Source organism: Arvicanthis niloticus, chromosome 10 (assembly GCF_011762505.2).
Source record: "Arvicanthis niloticus isolate mArvNil1 chromosome 10, mArvNil1.pat.X, whole genome shotgun sequence".
Lineage (NCBI taxonomy): Eukaryota > Metazoa > Chordata > Mammalia > Rodentia > Muridae > Arvicanthis > Arvicanthis niloticus.
This window is the reverse complement of record NC_047667.1, coordinates 41574303-41591540: the sequence shown is the minus strand read 5'-3', so window position 1 is coordinate 41591540 and position 17238 is coordinate 41574303. Positions and strand designations below refer to the sequence as shown.

Here is a 17238-nt window from a genome sequence, read left to right as displayed (position 1 = left end):
GTGAGGTCAGGACTCCCTGGCAGACAAGGGAATCTGGCCACACTTGGCCTTTCATTACTTAGTTCTTGGCCAGAAGCAAAACTATGAGTCAGCTGGCCTCTGGATGCCAGAGGGAACCAGACTGCCCACATTAGCTTTCATTGAAGTGTGTCACTTTCCTGATACCTGACACCCTGCCCTGGTGGCTAAGATGCATTTAGTCTCTCGAATGCACTGAGAGCAAGCCACTGCAGCTGAGCTGGTTCTGAGTTCATTCAGTGAAACCCATAGACACAGGCAATTTGCAATTCGGAAGTGCCTTCTGGGGCCCACAGCATCTGTTCCTCTGGGATAGTTCATCTGTGGGGGTTTGTGTTTCTGAAGCTGAGGATGCACACATCATCAGAAAGGAGTGACTGTTTGGAACTGAAATGTGTGTGCTCATTTACCCAGAAGGGTATAGAAATACAGAACAAACCTACCACCAGAACCTAGCTATTTACCTCTTCTCCTTATTTTTTCACCAATGCCTGGGTCTAAAGTAGTCTCTCACACATGAAGCTATGTCTGTGGGGCTTTTTTCTTGACTGCTCTGTTAGAACTAAAAAGTAGAGTTACCCAACGGAAGCTATTACTATACTTTGTCTTGAAGGGACAAAAAAAAAAAAAGGACCTATTTACTACAAAGCCAGATATAGCATCCAGTTCTCTTTCTCTTACTCTGGAAGAAAATGAAGCTTTAAAATTGCATTTATCCACCAGGTAGCTCATTAACTGTGAATTTAGGGCTTTTGTTGCAAAGGAATTGGAAATGTCCAGCAGTGACCAGTTAGGATTTTGACCCTAAGAATATGGTTTCTCAAGGTACTTCATCTAACGTTGTCTCTAGGTCAGGAAACTAAAGTTGATCAGTGTTTGTACCTGCAATGGGGGTTCTCATTGCTATATTCTCTTCAGCTGGCCTTAAGGTAGGACTTGAGAGAGAGAGAGAGAGAGAGAGAGAGAGAGAGAGAGAGAGACATGGAAGAGAATTTCCAGTCTACTTGCTCTTGTTATTGAGGTCCAGAATATGTCAATGAAGCACATATGATATTGATGCTACTAGAAGCAGTCTATAGGATGTTTAGTTGTAGACATCCTATGGGCCTTATGGATATAAATTCCCAAGTATTCCTGTTTATCCACTGCCCACATTTGGAAGAGGGTTGGTTGTAAGTGGGACCTCATCCTGTGGACACAGAAATAGACTGAATGGAATTGTCCAATCAGGGATCACAGCTCTATCCAGTTGCTGGATCAAGCAGGCCCATATGCAAAAAGCACCCTGTATAGAAAGTGAGGCTTCATGGCTACAGGAAAAGCCTGGTTTTGTGAGACTGGTGAAAACTCACCATAGTACTCTTCATGCTTAAAAGTAGAGCTCTCAGGATAGAAGGTTGTATAACGGGTCCCAGGAAGTTGCTGCCAAGATTGTGTGACCTGCTAGCCATCTGCTCAGTCTGTACTCACAGGACACAACCTCACCATACAAATTAGTCTGCAGCTTGAGGAGATGCATTGAGTAGACTTCAGTCAGCAAGATCTCCCTACAAAGATGAAGGGTCATTGGTTATGTTTAGAACACAGGGACTAAAAAGAAATACAAATCAGGTCATTCTTCTGCAGTTTAAATAACAGAACTGCTAGCAGACAGATGCTCTGCTGCCTCCTCCTGCTGCTTGGTACTTGGACAAAAATACCTTCCAGTTGGAGTATAGAGATGTGTATTCAATGTATTAGCAGTTCATTGAGGTTAATATGCAAGGAAGAAAGATTATGCACCAAAAACTTAGCCCAGGATGAATGTTGTGGTCACAGAACAAAGATGACAGAGTAATTATGGGTTTAAGATACATAGGTGACCAGGAGAGATGTTGGGGTCAGAAGAGAAAAATCCTCAAATGGCAACAGCTAAGAGTAAAAGGTCAAAGTGTTGAATTTCCTTTCTGCATGCAGGCAGTCGAACCTGATTTCTCCACAACTTCTGGAGGGACAAGTATTGCGATACAAAGAGAAATGCTTCCTCCTCATTTCTGTGCGTTCCTTATTTCATGGTTAACGTTCAGAAAGCCTGATGGTTAGAGCTCTGGCTGGTTTGACCCACATAATGAGTTAATAGCAAAGCCATGTCTTGAACAAACTCAATGTGTAGAATTCAAGTTTACTGCTTTTTCTAATATGTTAAGCTCTCTCCTGCCATGCTGTTGTGGCTAGTTACAAGCTATTATCTTCCTCTGCAGATCCTCCAGGCTTTACCTAGGGCAGAGAAGACTTGAAGGGCAGATGGAGAAAAGCATTCATAAGCCCATCTATCTTGATGTTGCACCTGTAATTTTTCCTTCCCCATAAGAGTCTCTCCACCAGGGAAGGGGAATAAGGCAGACAGGTTAATGGTTTAGCTGAGTAAATACTATTCTCTGTTGCTGTTCTATACTTTGGGTAAAAATGCCAAGGGTTCCAGTTTAAAAGACGTTATAATGTCATAGGCAGACTTGGGTCTGAGTCTTCAGTTTTAGCTCTCTTTACCCCCATGAACTTCTGCTTCCTTACATGTGAGTGGAAATGAGAAACAACCACATTTGGTCCTGTGAGAATTAAATAAGGTAAAATATATTTCATGTCCAATATAGTACCAGGTACTTAAGTTGAATAATAAATGGTAGCCATTGTTGCCTACCAACTAATGATCCAGGCACATCTGCAAAATAACCAACCTCCTTCTAAGCTTGAGACTCCTTCCTGTTTTGCATCTTTCAAGCCTAGCTCTTCCCACAAGAAATTCCCCATCAGTCCTCTCTGCTGCCCTTCCATCACCTGGAGGAGGAGAGAAGCCATGATACTTAAAGAAGGGAGGGCTCTTCAGAACCCAGTGTCCTCGTTCTGCCTGTTCTTAACAGAAACCAGCTGGAGAGTAACATCCATAGAGGAAAGAGGACCTGTGAACAGGACAAGAGGAAAGGCCTAATGATTGCTGGTGACAGAGATGGAGGGCAACTTAGCAACTGAACCAGGAAAACTCTCCTCTTACACTGATGAGGCATGGAGAAACAGGGTTTTCTTATTTTTCTAAAGAGAAAATATGTAGAGAATAAATGGTAAAAAAAAAAAAAAAAAAAAAAAAAAAAAAAAAAAAAAAAAAAAAGAATGAGTGGCTCCATTGAGTCCCAATTAAAGTGAGACCAGGGCATGCTAGCATGTGAAGTTACCTTAGAGCCCATTTTAAACCATTGAAGTTCACTAATGAGTTACACAGTGTTTAAAAAAACACTCATTATACAGTTAGTAACAAAGATTAACGCTGTTATCAACTGATTTTTTTTTTTGGTGGTGTGGGGGGATGGTTTGCAAAAAGCACATGGATTGTTAACATAACAATCTGCCTCGAAATGCTGGAAGAGCATCCTGTCTTAGATTGGCAAAGCATCTTCTCTGCAGCCCTGACATTCACAGGGGATTTGAGGGGGAAAGTGCTTTGACCTTGTCTGGGTGTAAATTATGATATATTTTAGTTTGTGATGGTGAAATTGCTGAAGTTTTTATTGACTCCATTGGTTTATGTTTTTTAATGTTTTAATGTTGATTTATTTACTGGGATTTTTTTTTGCAACCGGGTGTCATGTAGCTTGGGCTGGACTTGCAGGGTGATATTGCCAAAGATGGCCTTGAGCTCATGCTTGATTTTTTTTTCAATCCTTGCATTTCAAATTGCCATTTTCAAATCAATTTTGACCCTGTCATAGTGACAAGTCGGATATAAGCATGTTCCTCTTGACATCAGCTCAGAACCATGGTTTTTGCTTTGTTTTGCTTTGTTTGTTTGGGTGGTTGGTTTGGTTGGTTTGGTGTGGTTGGTGTGGTTGGTGTGGTTGGTGTGGTGGTTGGTGTGGTTGGTGTGGTGGTTGGTGTGGTTGGTGTGGTTGGTGTGGTTGGTGTGGTTGGTTTGGCTTGGTTTTTTCTTTCTTTCTTTCTTTCTTTCTTTTTTTTTTTTTCTGGTGCCAGGAATTAAACTTGGGCCCTCACATATGTTACAAAATTATAGTGGTTTAGTGGTTCCTCTACAGTAAGCAGATTAGAAATTTCCTTTGTTTTATACCATATTTTCTAATCACTGTATATATACCCCCAATGTGTCAAAAAAAAAAAAAAAATGGAACATTCTAATGTTAACAGCTAGGTCTGCCAAACTATTGAGGGTATTTGGCCCATTTTGACTCCCAAGACCTGAGCAAGGGTAACAGTTCAGACATGGGCTTCAGGTTTGAAGAAAAAATGGCTATTAATTATTATGTATTCTTAAAAAGGTCACAAATTTTGTGAATTTTTTTCTTTAATTAATTAATTAACTTTACATCCCAATCACATCCCCCTCCCTACTCTCCTCCCAGTCCTATCCTCCAACCCCCCCTGTCTCATCACCCTCTTCTCTGAGTACCCCCAGATACCAACCTACCTTGGCACATCAAGTCAAATCAGGACTAAGCACATCTTCTCCCACTGAGGCCAGACAAGGCAGCCAGCTAGGGAAAAGCAATCCAAAGGCAGGCATCAGAGTCTGAGTCAGAGATGTTCCCCACCCTACCCCCACTCCAATTGTTAGGGGACCCACATGAAGACCAAGCTGCACATCTGCTACTTTTATAGGGGGCCTAGGTCCATACTACGCATACTCTCTGACTGTCTCCCATTGGATGGGTCTCAAGTTGGGCTAGCCATTGGTTAGCCATTCCCTCAATCTCTGCTCCATCTTTATCCCTGCATATCTTGTGGTTTGAAGGTTTTGTGGGTGTATTGGTATATTCATCCCTCCACTGTAAGTCCTACCTGCTTACAGGAGATGTCCACTTCAAGTTCCATATCCCCTGCTGCTAGGAGACTCAGCTAGGGTTACCCCCAAATCTTCCCAGGAACCTCCTCTGTCCCAGTTATTTGGCTTGTCCCAGAAATGTCCCTTCCTCCACTGATTTTCCTTCTCTCTCCCAGCCCTCTCATCCCCCAACCCACTCCTCCCACATCTGATATATACCCCAGTGTTTCTCCCCATCCCCACTCTGTACCCAGTTCCCTCTCTCCGTCTACTTCCAATGTCTATTTTATTTTCCCTTCTGAGTGAGAGTCAAGCATCATACCTTGACTCCCTGATATTTTGCTTTCTAGGGTCTGTGGATTATAGCATGATTTTTCTATACTTTATGGCTAATATCCACTTATAAGTGAGTACATACCATGTTTGCCTTTCTAGGTCTGGGTTACCTCACTATGGATATTTTATAGTTCCATCCCATTTGCCTACAAATTTCATGATGTTTTTGTTTTTACTAGCTGAGAAGTATAGTATTCCATTGTGTAAGGACCATATTATATTTATCTATTCTTCAGTTGAGGGACATCTGGGTTATTTCCAGTCTCTGGCTATTATGAATAAGCATAGTTGAGCAAATGTCTTTGTGGGATGTTGGAACATCTTTTGGGGATATGTCCAGAAGTTGTATAGCTAGATCTTGAGGTATAACTATTTCCAGTTTTCTGAGAAACAGCCAAATTGATTCCCAAAGTGGTTTTACAAGTTTGCACTCCCACTAGTAATGGAGGAGTGTCCCCTTGCTCCACATTTTTACCAGCATGTGCTGTCACCTGAGTTTTTGATCTTACCTATTCTGATAGGTGTAAAATGGCATTTCAGAGTTGTTTTGACTCCTATTTCCCTGATAGCTAAAGACATTGAACATTTCTTTAAGTGTTTCTTGGCCATTAGAGATTGCTCTGTTGAGAATTCTCTGTTTAGCTCTGTGCCCTATTTTTTGTTTTATTTTGTTTTTTTCTTCTTTTTTCTTTTTTATTCTTTTTTTTTTTTTTGCTTATTTTTTCCTTTGTGTTTTCTTTTTTTGTGTGTACCTTATTTTTTAATTGGGTTATTTGGTTTGTTGGTATCTAATTTCTTGAGTTCTTTATATATTTCTGGTATTAGCCCTCTGTCGGATGTAGGGCTTGTGAAGATCTTTTCCCATTTTATAGGCTGCTGTTTTGTCCTATTGATTTGTCTTTAGCCATGAAAAAGCTTTTCAGGTTCATGAGGTCCCATTTATTAATTGTTGATCTTAGTGCCTGAATTGTTGGTGTTCTGTTCAGGAAGTTGTCTTTTGTATCAATGCAATTAGGGCTATTTCCCACTTCTTTTCTTTTAGATTTAATATATCTGGCTTTTGTTAAGGTCTTTGAACTACTTGGACTTGAGTGTTGTGCAGGGCAGTAAATTTTGTGTTATCTATGTGGAAGAAGCAAGAAATGTTGGTCATGCTTGCATGAGGTAGCTTTTATGATCTCTTAGAACCTTTCAGGTGATATTGGATGTAAAGGCCTCTTGGTTGGGAGCCAGGGTTAAACAGAAGGACTGTGCTCCTAGACTACCTGTCTATATGTCCATCTGCTACTCTGTCCTCACATCTTAGGATAGTCTCAGGAAAATGTCACCTGAAGAAAAGAGACCTGTGTTGCTATATTGGTGAATTATCAGACCATATGATTCCATCTCTCCACACCATGTTACCATCATTACTTTCACTTGTGTGCTTGTTGGATTGAGGTCTGTCTTCTCTACCAGACTAGCTAATCTTCCAAAAGATTAGCCAGACCCTTTGTTCCAGCAGGAATAGGGCCTGTCAAAGATTGAGGATTTCATAGATGCTCATTCTGTATATGGAGGAATGAAAGGATGTTTTACTCACATGTGAATTGTGCCTCAAGACATTTCTGTTCTCTGATCATTTAGTTCTCACTTTAAAGATTTCAGGTTATAAGCCTCCAATTTAATTCCCAGATCCCTTGACCTTGGGAGGATGGTAAGAACATTTGTCCTAGTGCTGAAACAGAGATGGGTTTTCTTCTAAGACTTGTACAGTAAACAGTTCACAATGGAAGCTCCTCATCTAATTGCAGGAAAAGCAGCTTTTCCATAACACCTTGACAAAGTCCTTTTCCTTGTTTGGGTGCAATTTAGTGATGTTGGTGTCTGAGTTTTGGAAAGACATCACCATGTCCCTGTTTGATTGTAGTTACATCATCCCTCTTCAGGTGAAGCTATTCAATGCCACTGTCACTTGAAATGCCTTTTCTGAGAGTTTCTGGCCCAGGGCAGATACCATTTCTCCTGCTTGGCTCTTATAAAGCAACCAGAAGCATATTTTGTCTTAAGATTCCTAAGGAAGTGAAAAAATGAAAGCTTATGTTTAGAAAAGTGTCATTAAACCTGACCCCTGGAAGACAGTACAGACCAAGGTACCTTGAAAGCAAGGCCTGGTATTGCTTTCAAAAAAAATGTTTGCACTGTGGGTGGAAAAGCGCTTGTGGAGCAGATAGTGTGCTGTCCTTTCTTTCATAAGCCCTATGGATTTGACAAGTTCCAAGGCTGTGGGCGGGATCCCATGGTCTCTGTTCCATAGCATGGCTGTAAGGGCTTCTCTCCTCCCTGAGGTTTTCTGACTATGTTTTTTCTCCATCCTTTCCCTTCCTGCTTCCTGGATGGATCCACCATAGGAACGCTTTGGGGTAACTATGTTTTTTGTTTTGTTTTGTTTTGTTTTGTTTTGTTTTGAAGTAGGAGGTTTAGGGAACTAGGTGGGAGGCGGGAGAAACTGGAAAGAAATTAAAAGAGATGGAGCTCACTCAATGAAAAAGAAATATTGAGCTTATATGAATGGCATGTTTCCTTTGAGAGCCAAGCTTAAAACTGAGCAATTTTCAGGCCTTCTTGGGAAGTGACCATTCCTGTTGGTTTGGGTAGGATTTGGCTTATATGTTTCTCTTACATATTTTAGGTAGATGTACTTAAAAGGCAAAATAATTTATTAAAAATTCCAGATATTTTAGATGTGAAAGTCCATACTAAAATATAAATATTTGGGCTACCTTTCAAAATGACATGCAGGTCATCACCTTTGACAACAAGGGAGCTTAGAATTATACTAGTGTAAAGTCAACATGAAGCATTAGATTCATTGACTTTATGCTTTTTGTAAAAAGGAAACTATGACTTCCCTATCTGAGGCTGGGCATAGCAGGGCCAATTGCATGTCAAATCAGGTGCTCTCCATTTGATGTTCTGGGTCTCCTCTCAGTGAATATTAACATAATAGTAATCTGGGCCAGCATGAGGAAAAAAGCAAGCCTGGTCTCACTATTTACAGTCTTATTTCCTAGCATGTACATACTTTACAAATTGTAGTTATTTGAGTTGAATACAAAGATCTCAGGGGATGAGCAGGAAAGAAAGAGAAATGCATCATCTTCATTAAAAGCAAACATTTCTGAGACACTGCATAACCAGTATCATTACCCATAAGATCAGGAGAAAGGTGGCCTACAACCTGGGCCCGCTCCAGCTGAGTAGTTCTTTGAAGCCTGTGCTAGGTACAGAGTTTCTGAAATGAAAATGAATGCAGGAAAGGCCAGCCACGCGTAATTGGAGTGTGGGCCATGGTTCTGGCAAGATGCCTACGCACATGTTTTCTCTGAGGTGGCAGCCTAGCACAGCAAGAGTGTTGCGTTCCCCACCAGTCTTTACTATGTTCTCTCCACACTGATGAGTTGTGAGAAGTAACTAGACTTCTGGATCAAGTTCCCCAAGAAGATGTACTCTCAACTGTTCCCTTTCCAGCCAACAAATACCTTGAAAATCTGTTATGGGAAAGGACTGACTAGGCTCAGTGGAGATCCACAGTGGGCCTCTGGTCATGGTATCTAGTTGATGTTATTCCTTTTTGATTTACCAGTTTGGTATTATATTACAATAAACTGACCACTAGAGACACGAAGAAGCTATTAATACATGTTCACAGAAGCCTTTGTATGCCTGTGTGTTCCTCCATGTGTATACACAGACATCTCCTTTTTTATATGCTCACATCCAAGTAAATGCAATGGAAATTGAAAATGCCTTAAATAGAAAATGCATTTATTGCTGTTATGGACATCTGACCAACTTAACAGCATATTATTGATACTGCAGAGTATCAACCCTTTACCTCATGATTTTGTGGGTGATTAGCACCACTGACGGCCTAGCCTTGCAAGAGAGTTTCTCTCTGTATAGTATTAGCCTGTAGGGGAATATTCCAATTTGACATAATTTCTATTGAGTACAGTTCACTGTTGCACCGTCTGAAGTTGTGAAACCATAAGTTGAACAGTTGTGAGCACATGGATGTGCATATGTGGGCATACACATATGGATGTGTGCACATGTCCAACTAGAGAGTGATTTGAGACTACTCCTGAAGCATCTTTGGATAAACTCTACACCAACCTGGGTTTTGGCCTCTTGTCTATGCTCTTCTCTGCTTTTATTCTGTTGTTGTTAATGCAATAGTATGGCTGCCACTTCTGTTTTTCCTCTTTCCAAAAGACTCCCTGTGGTCCTCTCTCTACAGAACCAACAAGGGGCGCGATATCAAGACTATCAAGTCTCTGAGGGTACTTCGAGTTCTGCGACCACTGAAAACCATCAAGCGCTTGCCCAAGCTGAAGGTAATGTTTCCAGAATTTGTTCTCATCTACTACCCTTCTTCCATCTTCTCCCTTTAGCTACAGTTGGCTATCCTTTGCATAATCCACTCTTAGAATATCCCTTTTCTCTCTTGGGGATTGATTTTTTTTCCATCTATTGAAGCCAAGGTCTTTGTTCCAAAAGAAAATAACCAATGTCCCAAGAAACTTGCAGGTAAGATTCTCCTTCTTCAGTCCAGACCTAGTTAGTTTTATACTCCCTGGAGTGGCCTGCTATCCAGGAAAAAGACTGTATGTCTCTATCTTGGAACATCCTGTGTCATTAAAGCAGAAGTCACAGAAACCCTCTGTATTAGTGGCCTGAATGCTAGGGTAGGCTAGATAATCTAGGTTTTTTTTCTTCTATCACAATTTTAGAAAAGTATCATGGCACACAAATACTTCATATTTTTGAGATACAAACAGGTAACCTAAGGACACATAGTCTATTTATGGCAGAAGCAGAAAAGAAATGGAGAAGTGAGTTACCTTGAATAAACTTCTTATTGCCATGGCCTGGACGAAAATAGGTATCTTATCCATATGATCCCCGTGCCCCCCCTCCCCCCAGTCTCTTGTCTAGTACCCTTCCTGCCTCACAGGGCTTGCTCTCCATTCAAGCTTGGCACCCTACTGAGCTCACCCTCCTCTCCTTTCCTCTCCATATATTGTGGTTAATAGAATCTAAAGCTCCATGGGAGAAAAGCTCCTCCCCTTCTTGAATTCTTGAGGACCCTCAGCTTCCAGTGCAGAGCCTCACAATCTGATTCTAGTAGTCCAGGCCTCCTAGCCAGTAGACTGAGCCCCAACCCCAGCCCATAGCCCCATTCTACTGGGGTACACAAGGATGCTTCCTAGGAATCAGATTTCATTATCCATTTGCAGCATCCACGAGCCTAGCACAGGACTTCTCAAAGAGTGGCCATAGACCACCCATGTCTGAATATTGAAAGGCTTCCTAAAATGCACGTGTCCATCCACATCAGCATCACAGAGCCAGACTGTCTGAGAGAGGAGCCTGAATTCTGGCTCCTAAACCTGATCAGCCTATACTCTAAGACCATAGTGTAGGGACTGGTCATGAAAAAAATCCCTGCATGAGTGCTAGATCCAGCTCAAGGATTTTGGAGTGACTCAGAGCAGAATACCTATTCTTAGAATTTCTTACACCCAGAAAATGGAGATCTGTATACTGTATACTGTAGTATTGACAGGAGAGCTAACATGAGTGGTCCCTAGCCAAAAACCCAACAGTTACTCTGGGAGATGGGCTACTCTCCTATGCATGCCGTGGAAGACAAAGCTTATTTCTCCTGCTGTCCAGAATTCCCATCATTTTCCGAGTTCTTCTAATTGGTAATGTATGTCATCTACTCCAAGGACAACCCACAACTGTCCTGATCTCAGATCATCACTTCCCTTTCCAACTTGTGATCTGCAGAGAGGAAGCAGAACAGAGTAGGGTAGGGTAGGCTAGGGTAGGGATAGGATAGGGAAGGGTGATGGGGAGGGAAGGGAAGAAGATGGAAGGGGAGAAAAGGAGAGGGAAGGGGAGGGAAGGGAGGGGAGGGGAGGGAAGGGTAAGGAAAGGGAGAATGGAAGGGAAGTGGAGGGAATGGCAGGAGAGAGGAGGGAAGGGGAAGGGAGGGAAAAAGGTAAGAATGAAGGGACAGGTCACTTCTAAAAGGGCCCAGACTAGCTGTGACATGGTTTTGTCTCATACCATGTAGATTTCCAGGGGCAACTTGGTCTCTAAAAATAGTAGCTTCCTCCCTTGCTTTCCTCCTTCCCGTCCTGGATCACAACATTCTACTGTGTCAGATCTCCCTGACCACCCTCCCACTAGCTAGCCCCTGGCTTAGGCCTATCAATCACCACTCCTGTGTGCCCCATCTGGGGCTCCAAATGTACACTGCAGCACAAGTTCCCATGGGAACAGAAGAAAGTGCAACAGCTTGATGAGAGTTGTCCACCCCCAAAGAATGTGGCCCGTGGCCTTCATTATTTCTTTTAAGCTGGGAAGCACTAGCTCTTCTCTTTGTGAACAAACAAACAAAGCCAGACATGAAATGACATAAGTGGTTCTGATCATTCCACAAGTCTGTTGTGTCACTCACTTTCCCCACAGTGTTAAACTAATTGATCCAGATATACTATACTCAGCACTGTAAAGCAGCAATTGCACACACACACACACACACACACACACACACACACAGAGAGAGAGAGAGAGAGAGAGAGAGAGAGAACCCTTGTGAGGCCAGACTCTCCACTGAGCTAAACCAAAAAAGCTCAGGAAATAACCCAAAAATGGCCTGAAATGTGTCAAACTCTTATGGAACTCCTCATGGTATAGGGCTTAGAAGGGAAGTCTCTGGAGATTCTCTGTTTTCGTATGCAAACAGAAACCCCTGTTTCTATGCACCCAGCTTCATCCACAACACAGAGACACCTCATTCTGTCCTGGAGTGTCTGTTGACCTTCCTCCTAAAGGCAACCAGTATTCAACTAGAGGGCAACAGTATGAAGTGAAAGAGTCAAATGGAGTCAGAGCTAATATATGAACTTGTGACAAAATACTGTAGTAGCATATGATAGCCCTTTGATTCATTTAGAAAGGGAAAAAAAGAGGATGGTACATAATCTGTATGCAAATAAATCTGTCACCCATAAGTTCAAAGTCAGGAAGAATCTGTTTAATGGGTACAGTGATCTAAATGATCCCCTAAGTCCCCTCTAGCGTTACATTTCTGGGTTTTATACTGAGTGGCTCCACAAAGAACCCCCCTCCCCATTACTTTATGCCATCTTGTTTAAGCTTCGTGCTTTATATTTACTTTAAGATTTAGAGAAGGTGTCTTGCCACTATGACCATCTTGAGAGTCAGCTCTTAACCCTGTGAGTATCCTTGCTTGGAAGGGTGAGAGCCCCTGGGACAGCTTCTCAATCTGTAGGGTAGTATGTATGGTCCTACCTCAGCTCTGGGCATATGAGTATTCTGTCACAGGAATGACATGAGAGCTGTTGCTGCTGTCCACAGGCTGTGTTTGACTGCGTGGTGACCTCCTTGAAGAATGTCTTCAACATCCTCATTGTCTACAAACTCTTCATGTTCATCTTTGCTGTCATCGCTGTTCAGCTATTCAAGGGAAAATTCTTTTATTGCACGGACAGTTCCAAGGACACAGAGAAGGAGTGCATGTAAGAACCACTACCATAAGCCCCTCATTGTTAAGGGTATCCTGGCAAACCCCTTCCTACCTTCCATGTGTACACTGGGTTTCCTTTCTCCCTTAACTCCTTTCGCTTTCCCATAGAACTATAAAACAGAAGGAATTATAAAATGAATAGACATTTGTTGAACTCCTTTACTGTATCAGATACTGTAAGAGACACTTTGCCTCAATCCTTTAAGTTTTAAGTCTTTCCGATGACCTTCTGAAAGGACTTTTATTTACGACTTATATAAGACACTCAAAATTTAGGTTGTCCAATTTAACAGAGGGTTAGCACTAGGCAGGCAACTAGTGATATCAGAATTCATCTGACATATGTTGGGCACCAAGTACTAATTTTATTCCATGTTAGTAGTTAATAAAACTTGTCCTTCCTTTTCTGTGATGGTCATTGTTACTAACATTCTTAAGGCTTATAAGATTGTTTAACTGCTCCACATATTTGCCTTAAGAGGCTTTATTTCATTTCTATTTTGGTTTCAGAGGCAACTATGTAGACCACGAGAAAAATAAGATGGAGGTGAAGGGCCGGGAATGGAAGCGTCATGAATTCCACTATGACAACATCATCTGGGCCTTGCTGACCCTCTTCACTGTCTCCACAGGGGAAGGATGGCCTCAGTGAGTGATGGGGTGGGCTTGGTATGTGTCTTGCTGGCTGAGATGGGACTGTGTGGGTGCCTTGAAAAGCTGATTCAAGATGAACAAGGCTAACCCTTTGTTCTTCTACCAGGCAAAGTAAGTGGTTATGAGTAGGCGAGAAAGGCAGAAAAGAGGAAAAATAAAAACCCTTCAGACAAAGATGGAGAAGGGGAAGACAAAGTCAGGAAAATATCTGAAACTTTTTTTTTTTTTTTTTTTTTTTTTTTTTTTTTTTTTTTTTGGTTAATCTTTGGGTTGGGTGGCGCCCTCTGACTTACAAAACAGATGAGTTTTCACAACTTTCTAACCCTCAGGAGAATCCGTGAGGGCTGTTTTAAACAGATTTATTCTTAAGGTTGGCCATATACTTGAGAGCTTAGAGACAGAGGGGTCTGGCAGACCATAGAGATGCTGCCTAACACTAAATGTCTTTAGAATAATGCAAGTTCTTATGCTGTCCACAGCAGGAGGCTGATTTGTTTTAAAAAAGACATAGCAATAGGTAAGACACCATTAGTTGGTGGGAGAAAAATCAAATAGCACTAGTAGTCTATTGGTATTGAACATGACAGCCTATCATTCTGTTGCTTAGGAGCTGAATGCTAATGAAAAGTAGGTTCGAAATGGCAGTAGTACTTTTTCTTTATGAACTTTGTTATGGTAACCCCAGATCAGTGGAGGAATGGAAAAAGTCAGAGAAGTCATATCAAGAACTACAAAAGGGGACCCATCTCCTGACAAAGCCACAGCTGTCATCTACCATCTGTACTCTCTCTTTTGGTCCTCACAGGGTTCTACAGCACTCTGTAGATGTGACAGAGGAGGACAGAGGCCCAAGTCGCAGCAACCGCATGGAGATGTCCATCTTTTATGTGGTCTACTTTGTGGTCTTCCCTTTCTTCTTTGTCAATATCTTCGTGGCTCTCATTATCATCACCTTCCAGGAGCAAGGGGACAAGATGATGGAGGAGTGTAGCCTGGAAAAGAATGAGGTAACAACGGATAGACTATAGTAAGGGATAATGGGTGGGGTGGGGGGGGGCATCAGAAACATATCAGAACCAGCATGCTTAGAGGGAGAGACTGCATTTTCTAACTTTATGGTAGCATTAGAGCTATGCAGTTTTGGATGTGGGACTCCATGGGTAAGAACACTTTTTCTGATAGTACAAGGATCCACGTTTGAATCCCCAGCATCCACACAAAAAGCTAGGCATGGGGCTGGTGAGATAGCTCAGTGGTTAAAAGCGCCTGCTGCCAAGCCTGATGACATGAGTTCAGTCTCCAGGGCCCACCTGATAGGACAGCACCAATTCCCACAAGTTGTCCTCTAATCTTTGCATGTGAATTATAGTATAGAGCACACACACTTTTTATTCTTTTCAAAAGCTGGGCATGGCTGCATGTGCCTGTAATCCTAATAGGGAAACATATACAGGTAAATCCTAAGAGCTTACTAGCCAATCAGCTTAACCTCAATGAGGAGCTTCTAATTCAGTGAAAGGTTCTGGTTCAGGGCAATAATGCAATAGAAGATGCTCATGTCCTTCTCTGACCATCACATGTGTGTTCACAGGCATGCACACCTGTACACTCACATGTACATATATCACATGTAGACAAGGCATTAAAAATATATACAAAATAAACTTACAGTCTCTACCCTGTATGTGATAGCTTAGAAGAAAAAGATATGTGCCTCAATTCCAGCACTGGGACATTTGCTTACCTCCCTTGCTCTCATGGCGTCTGTGTTTCTAATGACAGGGAATGTGTTTTCCTCCAGCACATGTGTAGGTTTGAAAAATTATTGGTTTCATGGCTGGGTTTGTTGTTTAACAGAAGAAGCTGAACGAGAAATGGTCATAGGTGATAAGAGAAATACATAGGCAAATGCAGGTTGAACACCTCAGCTATAAAAATCCAAATGTTTACAAACCCAAATCTTTTTGAATGGTATGATATGGCAAGTAAAAATTCCATACCATGAAACTTTGTTTCATGTAAAAAATTAATCAAATAGTATATAAATTACCCTTAGGCTATGTGGATGAGATATATATGAAATATTAATAAATTTTGTGCTTTAGCTAAGCATCCTGTCTTTAAACTATCTCATATTTATATAAATATTAACAACTCAGAAACAAATCTGATATCACAAATCACTCTGGTCTCACATATTTCAGATATGAATTTTTTTCCTTTTTTTCAGTTTTTTTATTGGATATTTTATTTATTTACATTTCAGATGTTATCCCATTTTCCCATTCTCTCCCCCCCACACACACACCAGAAGCCCTCTATCCCCTCTCTTCCTGCTTCTATGAGGGTGTGCCCCACCCACCCACCTACCCATTCACTCCCACCTCCCCATCCTTGAATTTCCCTACACTGGGAAATCTAGCCTTCATGGAACCAAGGACGTCCTCTCCCACAAATGCCTGACAAGGCCATCCTCCACTACATATACAGATGGAGCCATGGGTCCCTCCATGTGTGTTCCCAAGCTGGCGGTTTAGACCCTGGGAGCTCTGGTTGGTTGTTATTGATGCTCTCCCCATGGGGCTGCAAACCCCTTCAGCTCCTTCAGTCTTCTTTCTGACTCCTCCATTGGTAACCCTGTGATTAGTTCAATGGTTAGCTCCAAGCATCCACCTCTGTATATGTAAGGCTCTGGCAAAGCCTCTCAGGAGACAGGTATATCAGGCATCTGTCAACATGCATTTCCTGGCATCCACAACAGCATTTGCATTTGGTGACTGCACATGGGATGGATCCCCAAATGGGGCAGTCTCCCAACAGCCCCTCCTTCAGTCTCTGCTCCATACTTTGTCTCCATATTTGCTCCTATGAGTATTTTGTAAGTCCTTCTAAGAAGGACCAAAGCACCCACACTTTGGTCTTCCTTCTTCATGAGCTTCATGTGGTCTGTGAGTTGTATCTTGGGTATTTTAAGCTTTTGGGCTAATATCCACTTATTAGTGAGTGCATACTATGTGTATTCTTTTGTGATTGGGTTACCTCACTCAGGATGATATTTTCTAGTTCCATTCATTTGCCTAAGAATTTCTCAAACTCATTGTTTTTAATAGTTGAGTAGTACTCCATTGTATAAATGTACCACATTTTCTGTATCCATTCCTCTGTTGAAGGATATCTGGGTTCTTTCCAGCTTCTGGCTATTATAAGTAAGGCTGCTAGGAACATAGTGGAGTATGTGTCCTTGTGATATGTTGGAGCATCTTCTGGGTGTATGCCCAGGAGTGGCATAACTGGGTCCTCAGGTAATACTCTGTCCAATTTTCTGAGGAACTGCCAGACTGATTTCCAGAGTGGTTGTAGAAGCTTGCAATCTCACCAACAATGGAGGAGTCTCCCTCTTTCTCCACATCCTCAACAGCATCTGGTATCACCTGAGTTTTTGATCTTAGCCATTCTGACTGGTATAAAGTGGAATGTCAGGGTTGTTTTGGTTTGCATTTCCCTAATGACTAAGGGTATTGATATTTCATTGATATTGATAAGGATATTTCTTCATGTGCTTCTTGGCCATTTGAGTTTCCTCAGTTGAGAATTCTTTGTTTAGCTATGTACCCCATTTTAATAGGGTTATTTGATTGTCTAAAGTCTAATTTTTTGAATTCTTTGTATACATTGGATATTAGCCCTCTATTGGATGTAGGATTGGTAAAGATCTTTTCCCAATCTGTTGGTTGCCATTTTGTCCTATTGACAGTGTCCTTTGCCTTACAGAAGCTTTGCAATTTTATGAGGTCCCATTTGTCAATTCTTGATCTTAGAG

The 17238-nt window shown here is 41.7% G+C and overlaps 1 protein-coding gene across 1 annotated transcript in view; it reads left to right on the top strand.

The window, feature by feature from the left end:
- Cacna1e (calcium voltage-gated channel subunit alpha1 E) overlaps positions 1–17238 on the top strand; it is a 469992-nt gene that overhangs the window by 405500 nt on the left and 47254 nt on the right. The window contains exons 28-31 of the mRNA XM_076941358.1: positions 9441–9537; positions 12596–12756; positions 13275–13412; positions 14224–14425. Of these exons, the coding sequence (XP_076797473.1) occupies positions 9441–9537; positions 12596–12756; positions 13275–13412; positions 14224–14425 (598 nt within the window). The remainder of the gene's footprint in view (positions 1–9440; positions 9538–12595; positions 12757–13274; positions 13413–14223; positions 14426–17238) is intronic.